General features: G+C 41.2%; 1 protein-coding gene and 1 long non-coding RNA gene across 2 annotated transcripts; both read left to right on the top strand.

Annotated features, from left to right (window-relative positions):
- Positions 1-1,009: 1,009 nt before the first annotated feature.
- On the top strand, positions 1,010-10,201 carry LOC129848870 (zinc finger protein ZFP2-like). Its single transcript, XM_055915964.1, has 3 exons — positions 1,010-1,139; positions 3,225-3,420; positions 3,883-10,201. Exons 2-3 carry the CDS (start codon positions 3,231-3,233, stop codon positions 5,511-5,513), a joined length of 1,821 nt encoding a protein of 606 aa, XP_055771939.1. The 5' UTR covers positions 1,010-1,139; positions 3,225-3,230; the 3' UTR covers positions 5,514-10,201.
- A 3,988-nt stretch (positions 10,202-14,189) lies between these two features.
- Positions 14,190-15,581, top strand: LOC129848874 (uncharacterized). Its single transcript, XR_008758579.1, has 2 exons — positions 14,190-14,293; positions 14,736-15,581. It is a non-coding gene; the product is annotated as an uncharacterized LOC129848874 (long non-coding RNA).
- The last annotated feature ends 1,895 nt before the right edge of the window (positions 15,582-17,476 follow it).

Here is a 17,476-nt window from a genome sequence, read left to right as displayed (position 1 = left end):
GGTCACCCCCCCACCTCATTATGTTCAGAAAATGAGCTGTGTTTGTTTTCAAAAAAGCACTTTGACTCTAACTGTTTTCATGGAAGATGAACTTGAGATATATGTCTTAATATATGTCTTAATTGCAGATTGAACCCCAGGTGTTTCTTTTGTCCTAGTTTGATCTTTTTTAGTACCTACAGATTATGGCGGCATTTTGTTATGTTGGAACTCTGAGCTTCCATCCCTTTCTTTGTTCAGAAAAAGAGCTGTTTGTTCAGGAAAACTTGAGCACTTTAAATGTTTCTAATTGTTTTTGTATTATGTATTCTGCTTAAAATCTTCATAAAACTGATCACATATGACTTTTTATTGCTTTATATGAAATTAACGTGAGAAAAAAAACATTGCAAAATGTTTCTCAGAATTTCCGAAAAGCTTCCACAATATCAAACATTTTCGGAAGTAGAAATCAGAAAGAATGTCGCGAAATCCTGTATTTTGTTGGTAGATTGTCTTTAATAATGTCAGTATAGTCACTTTAAATAATGCCACTTTAATGTTTACATATCTTACATTGCTCATCTCATATGTATATACTGTATTTTATACAATCTATTGCATCTTGCCTATGCCTCTCGGTCATTGCTCATCCATATATTTATATGTACATATTCTTATTCCATCCCTTTAGATTTGTGTGTATTGGGTAGTTGTTGTGGAATTGTTAGATTGCTTGTTAGATATTACTGCACTGTCGGAACTAGAAGCCAAGCATTTCGCTACACTGGCATTAACATCTGCTAACCATGTGTGATCCATACAATGGATTTGATAGTAACATGATAATAAAGGATAACAGATGCTATACACTGTTGTAATAATATAACATCACACTGCTGATAGAAATATAATGATAGCTCTCTTGTTTTGGTTGAAATATCTATTTTCGTTTGTTTTGCCTGACTTCTTTCCATCACAGGCCAGTAAAAAATGCACAATGACTACGCTGATACGACGCTCACGAAAATTTCCTGCGGCATCTCATAATCCAAACTCACTCGGAAAGTGGATACGTTTTTCCCGCTTCCTTTACGAGACCTCACCATTTCCTAAAGTTATTTTCAGCCAAACAATTAGCTACAGGAAATCAGTTCCAGGTAACCTATTGCTAATTATTATTATTAGTTTTAACGATGCTTGTAGCACGGTCTGTAAACCAACGCATTCAATGATGAAACGGAAGTTATTGCCGCGGCCTGGCTTTGTTGTTATCCTAGCTAGCCAGCCGTTAGCTAGCTAGCAACACATCTCCCGTCCAACCCGTTTGTGTAGCTAGCTAGCTAACATGCTACATTTATTTCAGGGTCCACGGTTGAAGTGTAACTTTTATTTCATAGGTAGCCAGCTGTCGTGTCATCGTGCGTAAAATGACTGTTGCGAGGAATTAGCTAACCGGCTGCTCCTTGTTTAGCCACAGGCCTTTTGGTAGGCCGTCATTGCAGATAAGAATTTGTTGTTAACTGATTTGCCTAGTTAAATAAATAAAACAGATGTTTGGTTTAGCTATTTAGGTAACCAGCTAGCATAACTAGCAGGACTAACCGTTGCTAAACTAACGTTAACAGGTGTTGTGCCGAAAATCACCCCCCCCCTAATGCGTGAACGCGCACGCACGCAATTCTACATTTTCTTGCCTGCCGAAAAGAAAATAGCCTTGCTGAACCCCCCCCCTTATAATTTCCTTAATTTTGTGTCTAGAGTCAAATACTTCCTGTGGCAAACACTACTGGTCAACATGAGCCACCAAAATACTTTATATAGAACAAACTTCGCGTCAGGATATGCAACCGAAATTAATAATTAATGTATGTGTCTTATATTAAACAGAGAGGGAGTGAACGTGATCAGAAATCTCAACAAGGAAGCAAATCGCAGCAATGAAGATTTGAGTGCGTGCGCGTTCACGTGAAGGGGGGGATTCTGGCAGGGGGGAGATTTTTGGCACAACACCAGCTACCAGTTTATTCAAACGTCGAATCCCAATGCTTCGAACACACCTACATTGATCCAGGAATACACTTTTATGCATACGTTAGATCGATTCAAAGAATGCACTGGCTATGCAAAGCAATGCTGTAAAGCAAGCACATTGTCCCATTGGAAATGAATGAATGTACTTCTGGTGTACCAAAATACAATGATACTGTCGGTGTGATCAAGGCGTAACACTTTTTCAAGCAAATTAAGAAGGAATATCGACACAACTTGTAGCGACATCAGAAGCAAAATTCCATCAAAATAATAAAATACAGTTGTGAAACAGGCAAGAATAAGGAAGTACTTCCGGGTCAAGGATCTTTTGGAATCCTTCAGAATAAGAGTCCCGTCATGGATATACGGACAAGATGCATGTCTCTCCGCCCTAATAATGGGAGTAGTTGTCCACGCACGGTTGGCTGTCTAGCTTCCCCCTATCCTTTCTTTGAATTGGTTGATACATCTCATTATTGTAATCATTTTTTGAATATTTGGGTTGTTGACACCAACCGCCTGTATTCAACGGAGCGAGATGGATCAAATCAAATGTTATTGGTCACATGCACATGGTTAGCAAATGTTAATGCAAGTGTAGCGAAATGCTTGTGCTTGCAGTTCCGACAGTGCAGTAATATCTAACAAGTAATCTAACAATTAATCCATAACAACTACCCAATACACACACACATCTAAAATCTAAGTAAAGGAATGGAATAAGAATACATATGTTCAAATTAGTCCTTGTGCTCCATGGAGTTGTATGGTTTGTTTAACTTTGCATTCATTGGTTTTTCATACATTTTAAAGTGACAACTCTGCATCTACATCACTCTGTTACCTTGCAATTGCCCCTAATTCTATCACAAGAAAATGCTTGTGTTTCTTATAGCCTATAGGCGAATGTTTGAATAGGCTCCTGAGGATGGGGTGTTAATTTCAATCACTGAGTGTATCATATATTAGTAATGAATTTGAACTGAATGTTTGTACTCAACAGCCAGTGTTTTTCTTCACTTATGGCCTTATCTGACTGACTGTTGTCGTCAATCCTATATTTATTTTATGGAAAAAGGTTTCCTGCTGGACGGGATGTGTGGTCAGCTAGCTTACATACATTTTTGCTGTCTTTTCTGGAGCTATACCACGACATAGGTTTGTGAAAATCACCTTGAACTCGTTGGGTCTCCTCTTTTAGATCTATCCAGCCTACCATGTCTGAACCAGGTTCTGGTTGTGGTGTTCCAGCCCAGAGAAGCTCACAGCGGGGTCCAGAGTTGCTGTCAGTGAAGCTGGGGGACTGCAGTCAAACAGTGGAACTCAATGTGATTGTCAAAGAGGAGGAGGAGGAGAGAGAAATCAATGAGGGGGAGCGAGAGGAGGACAAGGACTCTGTTGACTCAGGTAAATTCAGGCTAAAATCCTCTTTGGTTCAGAGAGTTGAACAACCCAAAATAGCTATTGATTTTCTGGTTCATTAAGAAATGTAAACTTAGATATGTTTTTGGTTGTTAAGTCAATTAGACCATGCCAATTTCAAGTTAATCTTTCAAACAATATATATATTTCTGAATATTTAGGCAAGTTAGCTGGCTAACTCATTGATTCTGCTTTGTATTATACCCCTCAGGCTTCTGTATGTGTAAGAGGGAAGGCGAGTGTCCACTGACCATTTGGCAATGCATTGTAATTTCACAATGACATTATCTATGTGTGATGCTATGCAACAAGCCCCTTGCAAAGTATTTATCTCAATACTCTGTCTCAATACTCTAATCCAAATTAATGTTGAATCCTGCGTTGGTAAGCTTAAAGCCTTTGTTTCTTTGCCAGTTTCTGACCATATATATGTTCATATTCTTACAGGGGAGATCCCCAACCCAGACACCGTCAACAAGTCCAGTTCCACAGCATCAAGACTACCTGGGCATGGGAGTTACTCGTGTCCTCAATGTGAGAAGAGTTTCAGTTCCTCAACTATTCTAAAGAATCATCAAAGAGTACACACTGGAGAAAAACCTTTTCACTGCTCTGCATGTGAGAAGAGTTTCAGTGAGAAAGTAAACCTTAAGAGACACGAGAGAGTACATAGTGGAGAGAAGCCTTACCACTGCACCCTATGTGGGAAGAGCTTCAATCATTCTGGAAGCCTTAAGGAACATCAAAGAGTACATACAGGGGAGAAACCTTACCACTGCACTCTTTGTAGGAAGTATTTCAGTCAGCCAGGAAGCCTTAAGAAACATCAGAGAATTCATACAGGGGAGAAACCTTACCACTGCTCACAGTGTGGAAAGAATTTTCGTTTCGCAGGAGACCTAAAGAGTCATCAGAGATCACACAGTGGAGAGAAGCCGTACCACTGTTCTCAGTGTGGGGAGGGATTCACTCAGCTCAGGCGTCTTAAAAGTCATCAGAGGATACACATTGGAGGGAAGCCTGTCTGTGCTATAAAGGTGATTGTCAAAGAGGAGGAGGTTGAGAGGGAAATCAAAGAGGAGGAAAAGCGAGAAGTTGAGGAGGACAATAGTGGTATAGTTGACCCAGATACATCACCATTACCTGGTTGTAGTCTTTACCCCTGCCATCAATGTGGAAAGAGTTTCCGTTCCTCAAGTAATCTACAGAATCATCAAAAAGTACACACAGGAGAAAAGCCTTACCACTGCTCTGAGTGTGGGGAGGGATTCACTCAGCTACTACGTCTTAAAAGCCATCAGAGAATACACAATGGAGGGAAGCCTGTCTGTGCTTTAAATGTGATTGTCAAAGAGGAGGGGAGTGAGAGGGAAATCAAAGAGGAGGAAAAGCGAGAAGTTGAGGAAGAGGAGGACAATAGTAGTGTAGGTGACCCAGTTACATCAAGACTATCTGGTCGTGGTCGTTACCCATGCCATCAGTGTGGCAAGAGTTTCCGTTCCTCAAGTAATCTAAAGAATCATCAAAGAGTACACACTGGAGAGAAGCCTTATCACTGCTCACAATGTGGGAGGGGTTTCAGTGAGAAGGTAAACCTTAAGAGACATGGCAAAGTACATAGTGGAAAGAAGCCTTACCACTGCACCCAATGTGAGAAGAGCTTTAATTATTCAGGAAGCCTTAAGGAACACCAGAGAATACATACAGGGGAGAAGCCTTACCACTGCTCTCTTTGCGGTAAGAGTTTCAGTCAGCCAGGAAACCTTAAGAAACATCAGAGAATACATACAGGGGAAAAGCCTTACCACTGCTCTCTTTGCGGTAAGAGTTTCAGTCAGCCAGGAAACCTTAAGAAACATCAGAGGGTACATACAGGCGAGAAGCTTTACCACTGCTCTCATTGTGGGGGGGGTTTCACTCAGCTAAGAAGTCTTAAAAGTCATGAGAAAATACATATTGGAGGGGAGCCTGCCTGTGCTTTCAATGTGATTGTCAAGGAAGAGGAGGAGGAGGAGGAGGAGGAGGAGAAGGAGGGAGAAAAGAAAGAAGTTGAGGGAGAGGAGAATGACGTGAAATAAAGGTGAAGTGAGGATACATAAGCGAACTCGGTAGGTATTGAAATTCACACCTATCCTTGCAATTGCATATTCTGTGACAGCATGGTCATGGGCAGCACCATTTGAGTTTTAAATCAGTAAGGGCTTTCCTGCACAACTGTAAAACCTGACTGTAGCCTTGTCACAGCCAGGTCAGCAGTCGGGGTAATTCCGTAACCTAATAGCATCGTCTGTATTTAGATGAGATCGAGACAAGATCATTAACAACTATAGTGGTTGCTGTAATAGTGCTATGCCCAGGCCTAAAGCCTGATTGGTTTACATTAACAATACATGTCTCATTGTAAACCAGGTTGCCTGTCCGGGCCTAAGCCTGTGTTCCTGGCCTTGACCCAAGCATCATTTATTTTATGAATTACTTCTGAACAGGATACCACCTAATGTGCTGCAGTGTGTACAGTCTGAACAGGATACCACCACCTAATGTGCTGCACTGTGTACAGACTGAACAGGATACCACCTAATGTACTGCAGTGTGTACAGTCTGAACAGGATACCACCTAATGTGCTGCAGTGTGTACAGTCTGAACAGGATACCACCTAATGTGCTGCAGTGTGTACAGTCTGAACAGGATACCACCTAATGTGCTGCAGTGTGTACAGTCTGAACAGGATACCACCTAATGTGCTGCAGTGTGTACAGTCTGAACAGGATACCACCTAATGTACTGCAGTGTGTACAGTCTGAACAGGATACCACCTAATGTACTGCAGTGTGTACAGTCTGAACAGGATACCACCACCTAATGTGCTGCAGTGTGTACAGTCTGAACAGGATACCACCTAATGTGCTGCAGTGTGTACAGTCTGAACAGGATACCACCTAATGTACTGCAGTGTGTACAGTCTGAACAGGATACCACCACCTAATGTACTGCAGTGTGTACAGACTGAAGAGGTACAAAGCCAAAGTTGGTGATTTACTGCTACCTGCAGTTATGGAACGTTAGCTCAGGACTATAATTCATTGGTTGACTCCTCCTCCTGACCTCCTCCCGACCTGGATGGAATTATACGACCTGGATATAGTGCACTACATTTGACCATGATTTTGTAATGAGATGTTGACGAGCAGGTGTCCACATACACTACATCGGTTACCACGACACCGGTTACAAAAATATCTTCCTTTATCTTTTTTTATAATTTTCACATATGTTGATTTTGGGGTGGTGCTGGAGATGATGAATATGTAGTCGAATGTTTTTTGAAATGTCCCTTTAAAGGTACTTATGCTCATGTACACGACTAACATTTAAATGTAAAACAGTTCACAGTAGCATAATCTATATTTGACTTGAGCTGAATGCTGGGGCTGAGTCTATATGTAGTATATACAGTGGGGCAAAAAAGTATTTAGTCAGCCACCAATTGTGCAAGTTCTCCCACTTAAAAAGATGAGAGGCCTGTAATTTTCATCATAGGTACACTTCAACTATGACAGACAAAACGAGAAAAAAAAATACAGACTATCACATTGTAGGATTTTTAATGAATTTATTTGCAAATTATGGTGGAAAATAAGTATTTGGTCACCTACAAACAAGCAAGATTTCTGGCTCTCACAGACCTGTAACTTCTTCTTTAAGAGGCTCCTCTGTCCTCCACTCGTTACCTGTATTAATGGCACCTGTTTGAACTTGTTATCAGTATAAAAGACACCTGTCCACAACCGCAAACAGTCACACTCCAAACTCCACTATGGCCAAGACCAAAGAGCTGTCAAAGGACACCAGAAACAAAATTGTAGACCTGCACCAGGCTGGGAAGACTGAATCTGGGTAAGCAGCTTGGTTTGAAGAAATCAACTGTGGGAGCAATTATTAGGAAATGGAAGACATACTGATAATCTCCCTCGATCTGGGGCTCCACGCAAGATCTCACCCCGTGGGGTCAAAATGATCACAAGAACGGTGAGCAAAAATCCCAGAACCACACGGGGGGACCTAGTGAATGACCTGCAGAGAGCTGGGACCAAAGTAACAAAGCCTACCATCAGTAACACACTACGCCGCCAGGGACTCAAATCCTGCAGTGCCAGACGTGTCCCCCTGCTTAAGCCAGTACATGTCCAAGCCCGTCTGAAGTTTGCTAGAGAGCATTTGGATGATCCAGAAGAAGATTGGGAGAATGTCATATGGTCAGATGAAACTAAAATATAACTTTTTGGTAAAAACTCAACTCGTCGTGTTTGGAGGACAAAGAATGCTGAGTTGCATCCAAAGAACACCACACCTACTGTGAAGCATGGGGGTGGAAACATCATGCTTTAGGGCTGTTTTTCTGCAAAGGGACCAGGACGACTGATCCGTGTAAAGGAAAGAATGAATGGGGCCATGTATCGTGAGATTTTGAGTGAAAACCTCCTTCCATCAGCAAGGGCATTGAAGATGAAACGTGGCTGGGTCTTTCAGCATGACAATGATCCCACACACCCACGCCCGGGCAACGAAGGAGTGGCTTCGTAAGAAGCATTTCAAGCTCCTGGAGTGGCCTAGCCAGTCTCCAGATCTCAACCCCATAGAAAATCTTTGGAGGGAGTTGAAAGTCCGTGTTTCCCAGCAACAGCCCCAAAACATCACTGCTCTAGAGGACATCTGCATGGAGGAATGGGCCAAAATACCAGCAACAGTGTGTGAAAACCTTGTAAAGACTTACAGAAAACGTTTGACCTCTGTCATTGCCAACAAAGGGTATATAACAAAGTATTGAGAGAAACTTTTGTTATTGACCAAATACTTATTTTCCACCATAATTTGCAAATAAATTCATAAAAAATCCTACAATGTGATTTTCTGGATTTTTTTTCTCATTTTGTCTGTCATAGTTGAAGTGTACCTATGATGAAAATTACAGGCCTCTCTCATCTTTTTAAGTGGGAGAACTTGCACAATTGGTGGCTGACTAAATACTTTTTTGCCCCACTGTACTAGGGCTGAGTCTATATATAGTATATACTGGGGGCTGAGTCTATATATATATTATATACTGGGGGCTGAGTCTATATCTATTATATACTGGGGGCTGAGTCTGTATATAGTATATACTAGGGCTGAGTCTATATATATTATATACTGGGGGCTGAGTCTATATCTATTATATACTGGGGGCTGAGTCTGTATATAGTATATACTAGGGCTGAGTCTATATATATTATATACTGGGGGCTGAGTCTATATCTATTATATACTGGGGGCTGAGTCTGTATATAGTATATACTAGGGCTGAGTCTATATATATTATATACTGGGGGCTGAGTCTATATCTATTATATACTGGGGGCTGAGTCTGTATATAGTATATACTAGGGCTGAGTCTATATATATTATATACTGGGGGCTGAGTCTATAAATAGTATATACTGGGGGCTGCGTCTATATATAGTATATACTGTGGCTGAATGTCCCAAATGGCGCACAATTCCCTCTGTAGTGCACTACATTTCACCATGGGCCCTATTCTGTAGTGCACACATTTGACCATGCACCCTATTCTGTAGTGCACTACATTTGACCATGGGCCCTATTCTGTAGTGCACTACTTTTGACCATGCACCCTATTCTGTAGTGCACTACATTTGTCCATGGGCCCTATTCTGTGGTGCACTACATTTGACGATGGGCCCTATGGGCTATTCTATTGAATACAAAATAAGTCCATAGACTCCAGTAGAATTCAGTTGTGGATATTTTTTATACATGATTAAACTCAGTAGAAGGGCTGGTTTGTATTGACATCAAGTCTATTGTTATTTCATGATCTGGATGGAACCTGTGTTTAAAACAGGGTTTTGAACCTGAAAGTATTTTCCAATCGTTTCGTTCTGAACAGAACCGTTATTGTTTTTTTGTTCCATTCCAGCAAAGTAAAGTTCTGAACCGGTTCGAACCATGACGCGCTCGGCATCTTGTTGTTATGACGTGTATTATCTGAATTAGGCCCACGGAAGTATACCTACGGAGGAGCGGCTTCTATGGTGAAACTTTGAATATCTTTGAACTTCAGAGAGATGGCTTTAACTAACGTTGGACCAGAACTATCCCTTAATCATGACTCTCAGTTCTATTACAGTACAGATAATGCCTCCTAGAGTTTTGGAAATCTAGACCAGCTAGCTAGCTAACAAGCTTGTGTGTGCAGAGCCGCACCAGAATTAAAATAAAAACACGTCTTACCTTTTTTGTAGTTAATGAATCCAATGTGAAACGTGATAACTATAGTATCCTTAACTAGCATTGAAATAGTTGATTAATGATCTCTAATTAAACCTCTCTCTCCGTAATGTCTGAATCACGCCTGTAATGTCAGTAGCTACAGTAGACTATGCATGCTTCAGTGGGAGGGGAGGGGGAATGTAGCCTACACACACACTGGCAAAGAGTTTCAGCAGGCAGACACTGGAATACATTTCTGAGTGCATAGGGACTGGAAAAAAATGCCTGGAATGTAAAATAACATTATTAACCAGTTCCCATGCTTTTAAAATAACTGTTCTGTTCCGGAACAGTATAGATCCCTTTTGTTGTCAGTTCTGGTTCTGTTCCTTGAAATTCCGGTTTTCTTTTCTGTTCCATGAACTGGTTCCAACCCCTTGTTTAGAATATTGTAAAGTATCCATTAATTAAATAATAAATGCTAACAAACTGTAATCTTCTTCTTCATTGAAGGTGGATGATGTTGGTAGATTGTCTTTATTCATGAAAAGTCAGTATTGTATCATGGTGATGATAAATCACAAGAATAAAAGATGCCATACATTAATTGTTGGAATAATATAACATCAAACTGCAGGCCTGTGTGGGATTATCTACTTTACGCACAGTCTCTTCTCTACTCGTTCATCTGCCCAGAGAAGAGGCTACTCTGGTGAATGTCTGTGATGTATAAAGAGTGGTGCTCGTTTAATAAAGTTAGATCAACGCTTAATAAAGTTTGATTTTCGAGCTCTACCCGTAGATTTTGCGGTGACGTAGTGTCCCCATGAGTGACAGAAAACTGAGCCAATCACGGAGCAACTAGAGAACATTACCAAACCCCTATGCTTCGTATTTTCCGCTGGCTGTCCCACCACCACAGAAGGCACTGAGCTAGGCTGAAACGCCTGCATTTTGGAGCTGCCTCACTCAAGAAATAAAAAAAGAGACCAAGTTTGTATGTGGCTTTATTAACTCAATGTTTTATTTATTTAGTTTACATTGTTTGCAAACTGAAATGTGACATGTATTAATGCCAAAATAACATGCAAAACAGGCAACAATAAAAAAAAATATATATACACACATACAGTACCAGTCAAAAGTTTGGACACACCTACTCATTCCAGGGTTTTTCTTTATTTTTACTATTTTCTACATTGTAAAGTAATAATGAAGAGATCAAAACTATGAAATAATACATATGGAATCATATAGTAACCAAAGAAGTGTTAAACAAATCAAAATAGATTTGAGATTCTTCAAAAAGAACACAGCACAATTATGCAGTTACCCATACTTGGGACTGGGGGAAAACTCCCATACTTGGGACTGGGGGAAAACTCCCATACTTGGGACTGGGGGGAAAAAAACATACTTGGGACTGGGGGAAAACTCCCATACTTGGGACTGGGGGAAAACTCCCATACTTGGGACTGGGGGAAAACTCCCATACTTGGGACTGGGGGAAAACTCCCATACTTGGGACTGGGAAAATCTCCCATACTTGGGACTGGGGGAAAAACTTCCATACTTGGGACTGGGGGAAAACTCCCATACTTGGGACTGGGGAAAAACTCCCATGCTTGGGACTGGGGGAAAACCACCATACTTGGGACTGGGGGAAAACCACCATACTTGGGACTGGGGGAAAACTCCCATACTTGGGACTGGGGGAAAACTCCCATACTTGGGACTGGGGAAAACTCCCATACTTGGGACTGGGGAAAACCCCCCATACTTGGGACTGGGGAAAAACTCCCATACTTGGGACTGGGGAAAAATTCCCATACTTGGGACTGGGGGAAAACTCCCATACTTGGGACTGGGGGAAAACTCCCATACTTGGGACTGGGGAAAACTTCCATACTTGGGACTGGGGGAAAACTCCCATACTTGGGACTGGAGGAAAACTCCCAAACTTGGGACTGGGGGAAAACTCCCATACTTGGGACTGGGGGAAAACTCCCATACTTGGGACTGGGGGAAAACTCCCTATTTTCAGCCACAGACTAAAAAAGTGATGTATCTGTCAGATGGCCAAAAGATGCACAACTACTACAGCTCATATGACACTCACAAACATTTATTGCAGTGTTCCATTAATCCAGACACAGTCAGCAGGATTAGGGTCATGGCAGCAACACTAGCTGTATCCTATCCACATTAAGACTTCGGGTTTTCAGAATTTGTATTCAAAATGAAAGTCCGCGGGAAAACTTTTTTGCAGCTTTGCATAGGGCATAATGTTAAAATGATGTAAAAAAAACCAATCAGACCAGCAACACTCTGTATTATTCAGTGCCCCATGAAATGACACCATATGTACACTGAGTGTACAGAACATTGGGAACACCTTCCTAATATTGAGTTGCACCCCCTTTTGCCCTCAGAACAGCCTCAATTTGTCAGGACATGGACTCTACAAGGTGTCGAAAGCATTCTATAGGGATGCTGAGCCATGTTGAATCCAATGCTTCCCACAGTTGTGTGAAGTTGGCTGGATGTCCTTTGGGTGATGGACCATTCTTTATCTACACACAATACCCCATAATGACAAAGCGAGAACAGGTTTTTAGACATTTTTGCAAATGTATTAAAAAAAAATACAGAAATAGCTTATTTACATACATATTAATCCTTGAGATGTTTCTACAACTTGGAGTCCACCTGTTGTAAATTCAATTGATTGGACATGATTTGGAAAGGCCCACACCTGTCTATATAAGGTCCCACAGTTGACAGTGCATGAGAGAGCAAAAAACAAGCCATGAGGTCGAAGGAATTGTCCATAAAGCTCCGAGACAGGATTCTGTTGAGACATGCATCTGGGGAAGGGTACCAAAACATTTCTGCAGCATTGAAGGTCCCCAAGAACACAGTGGCCTCATCATTCTTAAATGGAAGAAGTTTGGAACCACCAAGACTCTTCCTAGAGCTGGCCATCCGGGCCAAACTGACAACCATCTCTGCTGCACTCCACCAATCAGGCCTTTATGGTAGAATGGCCAGACGGAAGCCACTCCTCAGTAAAAGGCACATGACAATCCACTTGGAGTTTGCCAAATGGCACCTAAAGGACTCTCAGACCATGAGAAACAAGATTTTCTGGTCTGATGAAACCAAGATTGAACTATTTGGCCTGAATGCCAATCGTCACATCTGGAGGAAACCTGGCAGCATCCCTACGGTGAAGCATGGTGGTGGCAGCATCATGCTGTGGGGGTGTTTGTCAGCGGCAGGGACTGGGAGACTAGTCAGGATCGAGGGAAAGATGAACGGAGCAATGTATAGAGAGATCCTTAATGAAAACCTGCTCCAGATCACTCAGGACTTCAGCCTGGGGTTGAAGGTTCACCTTCCAACTGGACAACGACCCTAAGCACACAGCCAAGACAAAGCAGGAGTGGCTTCGGGACAAGACTCTGAATGTCCTTGAGTAGCCCAGCTAGAGCCCGGACTTGAACCCGATCGACCATCTCTGGAGAGACCTGAAAATAGCTGTGCAGCAACGCTCCCCATCCAACCTGACAGAGCTTGAGAGGATCTGCAGAGAAGAATGTGAGAAACTCCCAAAATACAGGTGTGCCAAGCTTGTAGCGTCTTACCCAAGAAGACTCCAGGCTGTAATCGCTGCCAAAAATGCTTCAACAAAGTACTCAGTAAAGGGTCTGAATACTTATGTAAATTTATTATTTAAGTTTATTAGTTGTAATAAATGTGCAAAATTTTCTAGAAACCTGTTTTTGCTTTGTCATTATGGGGTATAGTGTGTAAATTGATGTGGGAAAAGTCAAGGGGTCTGAATACCTTTCCGAATGCTCTGTACACAATCCATGTCTCAATTGTCTCAAGGCATCAAATTCCTTCTTTAACCCGTCTCCTCCCCTTCATCTACAATGATTGAAGTGGATTTATCGAGTGACATCAATAAGGGTTCATAGGTTTCGCCTGGATTTATTTCACCAGGTTATGTAGGCCGTCATTGAAAATTAAGAATTTGTTCTTAACTGACTTGCCTAGTTAAATAAAGGTTACACGTGTCAAATTTCACCTGGATTTATTTCACCAGTCTATGTCATGGAAAGATCAGGTGTTCCTAATGTTTTGTACAACGGATTGAGTGGAGTAAAAGGCCAGCAACACGCCATATAATTTAGTCTCCCATGAAATGGTATTCTACAGACCCTACTGAGTATTCCCTAGTGCAGCACCTAGAATAGTTTTTGCTCTACCAGCCAATATGTATTTCATATACCAGGCCTGGGCAATTCCAGTCCTCGGGGACCTGATGGGTGTCACACTTTTCCCCCATCCCTAGCGTCTACACTTTTTTTTCTATGTCATGACTAAATACAGGTTATTGACAGTTTTCTACTATTACATGGGGGACTTTTATTTTTGAAAGTTTCCGAAATTCCGTGACCCGGAAGTACTTAATTAATGTTGCTGACGAGACGCTGATGTCAGCAGGTGGATGATTGATTCTGCTTGCGCTCTTACTGGATTTCATCAACCAAACAAGTAGCCTAAGGAAATCAGTATCAGGTAGTCTACTGTTAACATTTTAAATGTGAGCTCGTAAATTTAGTCTGTAAACTAACGCATTCCATGAATCGTTAGTGGTTGCCGCGGCCTGGCTTTGTTGTTATCCAAACTAGCTAGAACAACACTCCAATCCAACCCGTTTGTGTAGCTAGCTAACTAAATTCAGTGAGAGTTGAAGTGTCTTTTTTTATATTTACCCAGCTATCGTTGCATTGTGAGTAAAATGTCTAGTTAGGAATAAGCTAGAGGGCGGTTGGCTAGGTAGTTAGTTAGCTAAATTATCTTGACCAACCGTTGCTAAACTAACTGGCTACCGGTTTGTGTTAATCCCTGTTAGACGGGATGAGTTGTTGGCTATTTTAGCTACATATATATTTTTGGAACTATCCCACGATCAAGGTTAGTGAAAATCCCTCTGAACTCGTTGGGTCTCCTCTTTTAGATCCACCTCTAGCCGACCATGTCTGAACCGGGTTCTGGTTGTGGTGTTCCGGCCCATACAAGCTCACAACAGGATCCAGAGATGGTGTCAGTGAAGCTGGGGGACTGCAGTCAAACACTGGAACTCAATGTGATTGTCAAAGAGGAGGGAGAGAGCGAGGACGGAAACAGTGACTCTGTTGACTCCGGTAAATTCAGGCTAACAACATAATCTTTGTGTTATACAAATCAAGATCATTGAATTAACCAGCTAATTTTGATAAACAACATTACAGTTGATTATCTGGTACATTAAGACATCTACACTTATATGTGTGTTTTTGGTTGTTGAGTCAAATTAGACCATGCCAATATCAAGCTTCAAGTTATTTCTGAATATTTAGACAAATTTGTATTTATTATGGATCCCCATTCTGAGGTCCAGCAAAATGAAGGCAGTTATACATTTTAAAAATATTACAAAACATTCATAAGAGTTTTCACAACATATTAAGCGTGTGCCCTCAGGCCTCTACTCCACTACCACATATCTACAACACAAAATCCATGTGTTACGTGTCTATGATTGTTGCTTCACAGTCCCAGCTGTTCAATAGGGTGTATTTTTTTATCCGTTTTTTTATTCTTTCAGTGAAATATGGAACCGTTCTGTATTTTATCTAACGGGTGGCATCCATACGCCTAAATATTGCTGTTACATTGCACAACCTTCAATGTTATGTCATAATTATGTACAATTCTGGCAAATTAGTTTGCAACGAGCCAGGCGGCCCAAACTGCTGCATATACCCTGACTCTGTTGCACAGAACGCAAGAGAAGTGACACAATTTCCCTAGTTAAAATAAATTAATGTTAGCAGGCAATATGAACTAAATATGCAGGTTTAAAAATATATACTTGTGTATTGATTTTAAGAAAGGCGTTGATGTTTATGGTTAGGTACACATTGGTTCAATGATGGTGCTTTTTTCACGAATGCGCTTGTTAAATCACCCGTTTGGCGAAGTAGGCTGTGATGCAATGATAAATTAACAGGCACCGCATCAATTATATGCAACGCAGGACAAGCTAGTTAACCTAGTAATATCATCAACCATGTGTAGTTAACTAGTGATTATGTTAAGATTGATAGTTTTTTATAAGATAAGTTTAATGCTAGCTAGCACCTTACCTTGGCTCCTTGCTGCACTCGCATAACAGGTAGTCAGCCTGCCAAGCAGTCTCCTCGTGGAGTGCAATGTAATTGGCCATAATCGGTGTCCAAAAATGCCGATTACTGATGTTATGAAAACTTGAAATCGGCCCTAATTAATTGGCCATTCCGATTAATTGGTCAACCTCTAGTATGCATGGGTGTCCGAGCTGTGTGCCAGTAGTTTAAACAGACAGCTCGGTGCTTTCAACATGTCAATACCTCTCACAAATACAAGTAGTGATAAAGTCAATCTCTCCTCCATTTTGAGCCATGAGAGATTGACATGCATATTATTAATGCTCTCTGTGTACATCCAAAGGCCATCCGTGCTGCCCTGTTCTGAGCCATTTGCAATTTTTCAAAGTCCATTTTTGTGGCACCTGACTACACGACTGAACAGTATTCAGGTGCGACAGAACTAGGGCCTGTAGGACCTGCCTTGTTGTTAAGAATGAAGAGAAGCGCTTTATTATGGACAGACTTCTCCCCATCCTAGCTACTGTTGTATCAATATGTTTTGACCATGACAATCCAGGGTTACTCCATGCAGTTTAGTCTCCTCAACCTGCTCGATTTCCACATTATTCATTACAAGGTTTAGTTGAGGTTTAGTGAATGATTTGTCCCAAATACAATGCTTTTGGTTTTTGATTCCTTGTCACCTATTCTGAAACTAAACGCAGCTCTTTGTTAACTTCTTATGGCTGCAACCCTGAAGCCGGGCACAATATGACAACAGCCACTTCAAGTGCAGGGCGCGAAATTAAAAATATATTTTTTTAAAATATTTACCTTTCACACATTAACAAGTCCAATACAGCATTTGAAAGATAAACATCTTGTGAATCCAGCCAACATGTCCGATTTTTAAAATGTTTTACAGCGAAAACACCACATATATTTATGTTAGCGCACCACCAAATACAAAAAAGGACAGACATTTTTCACAGCACAGGTAGCATGCACAAAGCCAACCTAACTAACCAAGAACCAACTTCATCAGATGAGTCTTATAACATGTTATTCAATAAATCTATGTTTTGTTCGAAAAATTTGCATATTTGAGCTATAAATCAGTTTTACATTGCAGCTACCATCACAGCTACCGTCAGAAATGGCACCGAAGCAGACAGAATAATTACAGACACCAACGTCAAATACCTAATTACTCATCATAAAACATTTCTGAAAAATACATGGTGTACAGCAAATGAAAGACAGGCATCTTGTGATTCCAGCCAATATTTCCGATTTCTTAAGTGTTTTACAGCGAAAACACAATATAGCATTATATTAGTGTAACAGGGTTTTATTGGTGATTCCCCTTGCCACTTTATTGTTAAGCCAATGGGTTTTTGGTGTTAGTTTTGTCTTGCCGTCACCTACTCAACATGGCATCTTATTGGCTGGTTTGCGTAGCTTGCTTACGAGGGAGGATGTTTCAGTTAGAATCGTCCCAGTGAACAAGCACCAAACCAGCGGTAAGTTGTTGGTTGCAAAGCACTGTACATCAAAAGTGATTTTTATACTCCCAAGTGATGATTTA

The sequence above is a fragment of the Salvelinus fontinalis genome, unplaced genomic scaffold (assembly GCF_029448725.1).
Source record: "Salvelinus fontinalis isolate EN_2023a unplaced genomic scaffold, ASM2944872v1 scaffold_1248, whole genome shotgun sequence".
NCBI lineage: Eukaryota > Metazoa > Chordata > Actinopteri > Salmoniformes > Salmonidae > Salvelinus > Salvelinus fontinalis.
The sequence above is the reverse complement of the archived record's forward strand: the minus strand, read 5'-3'. Positions and strand labels throughout refer to the sequence as shown.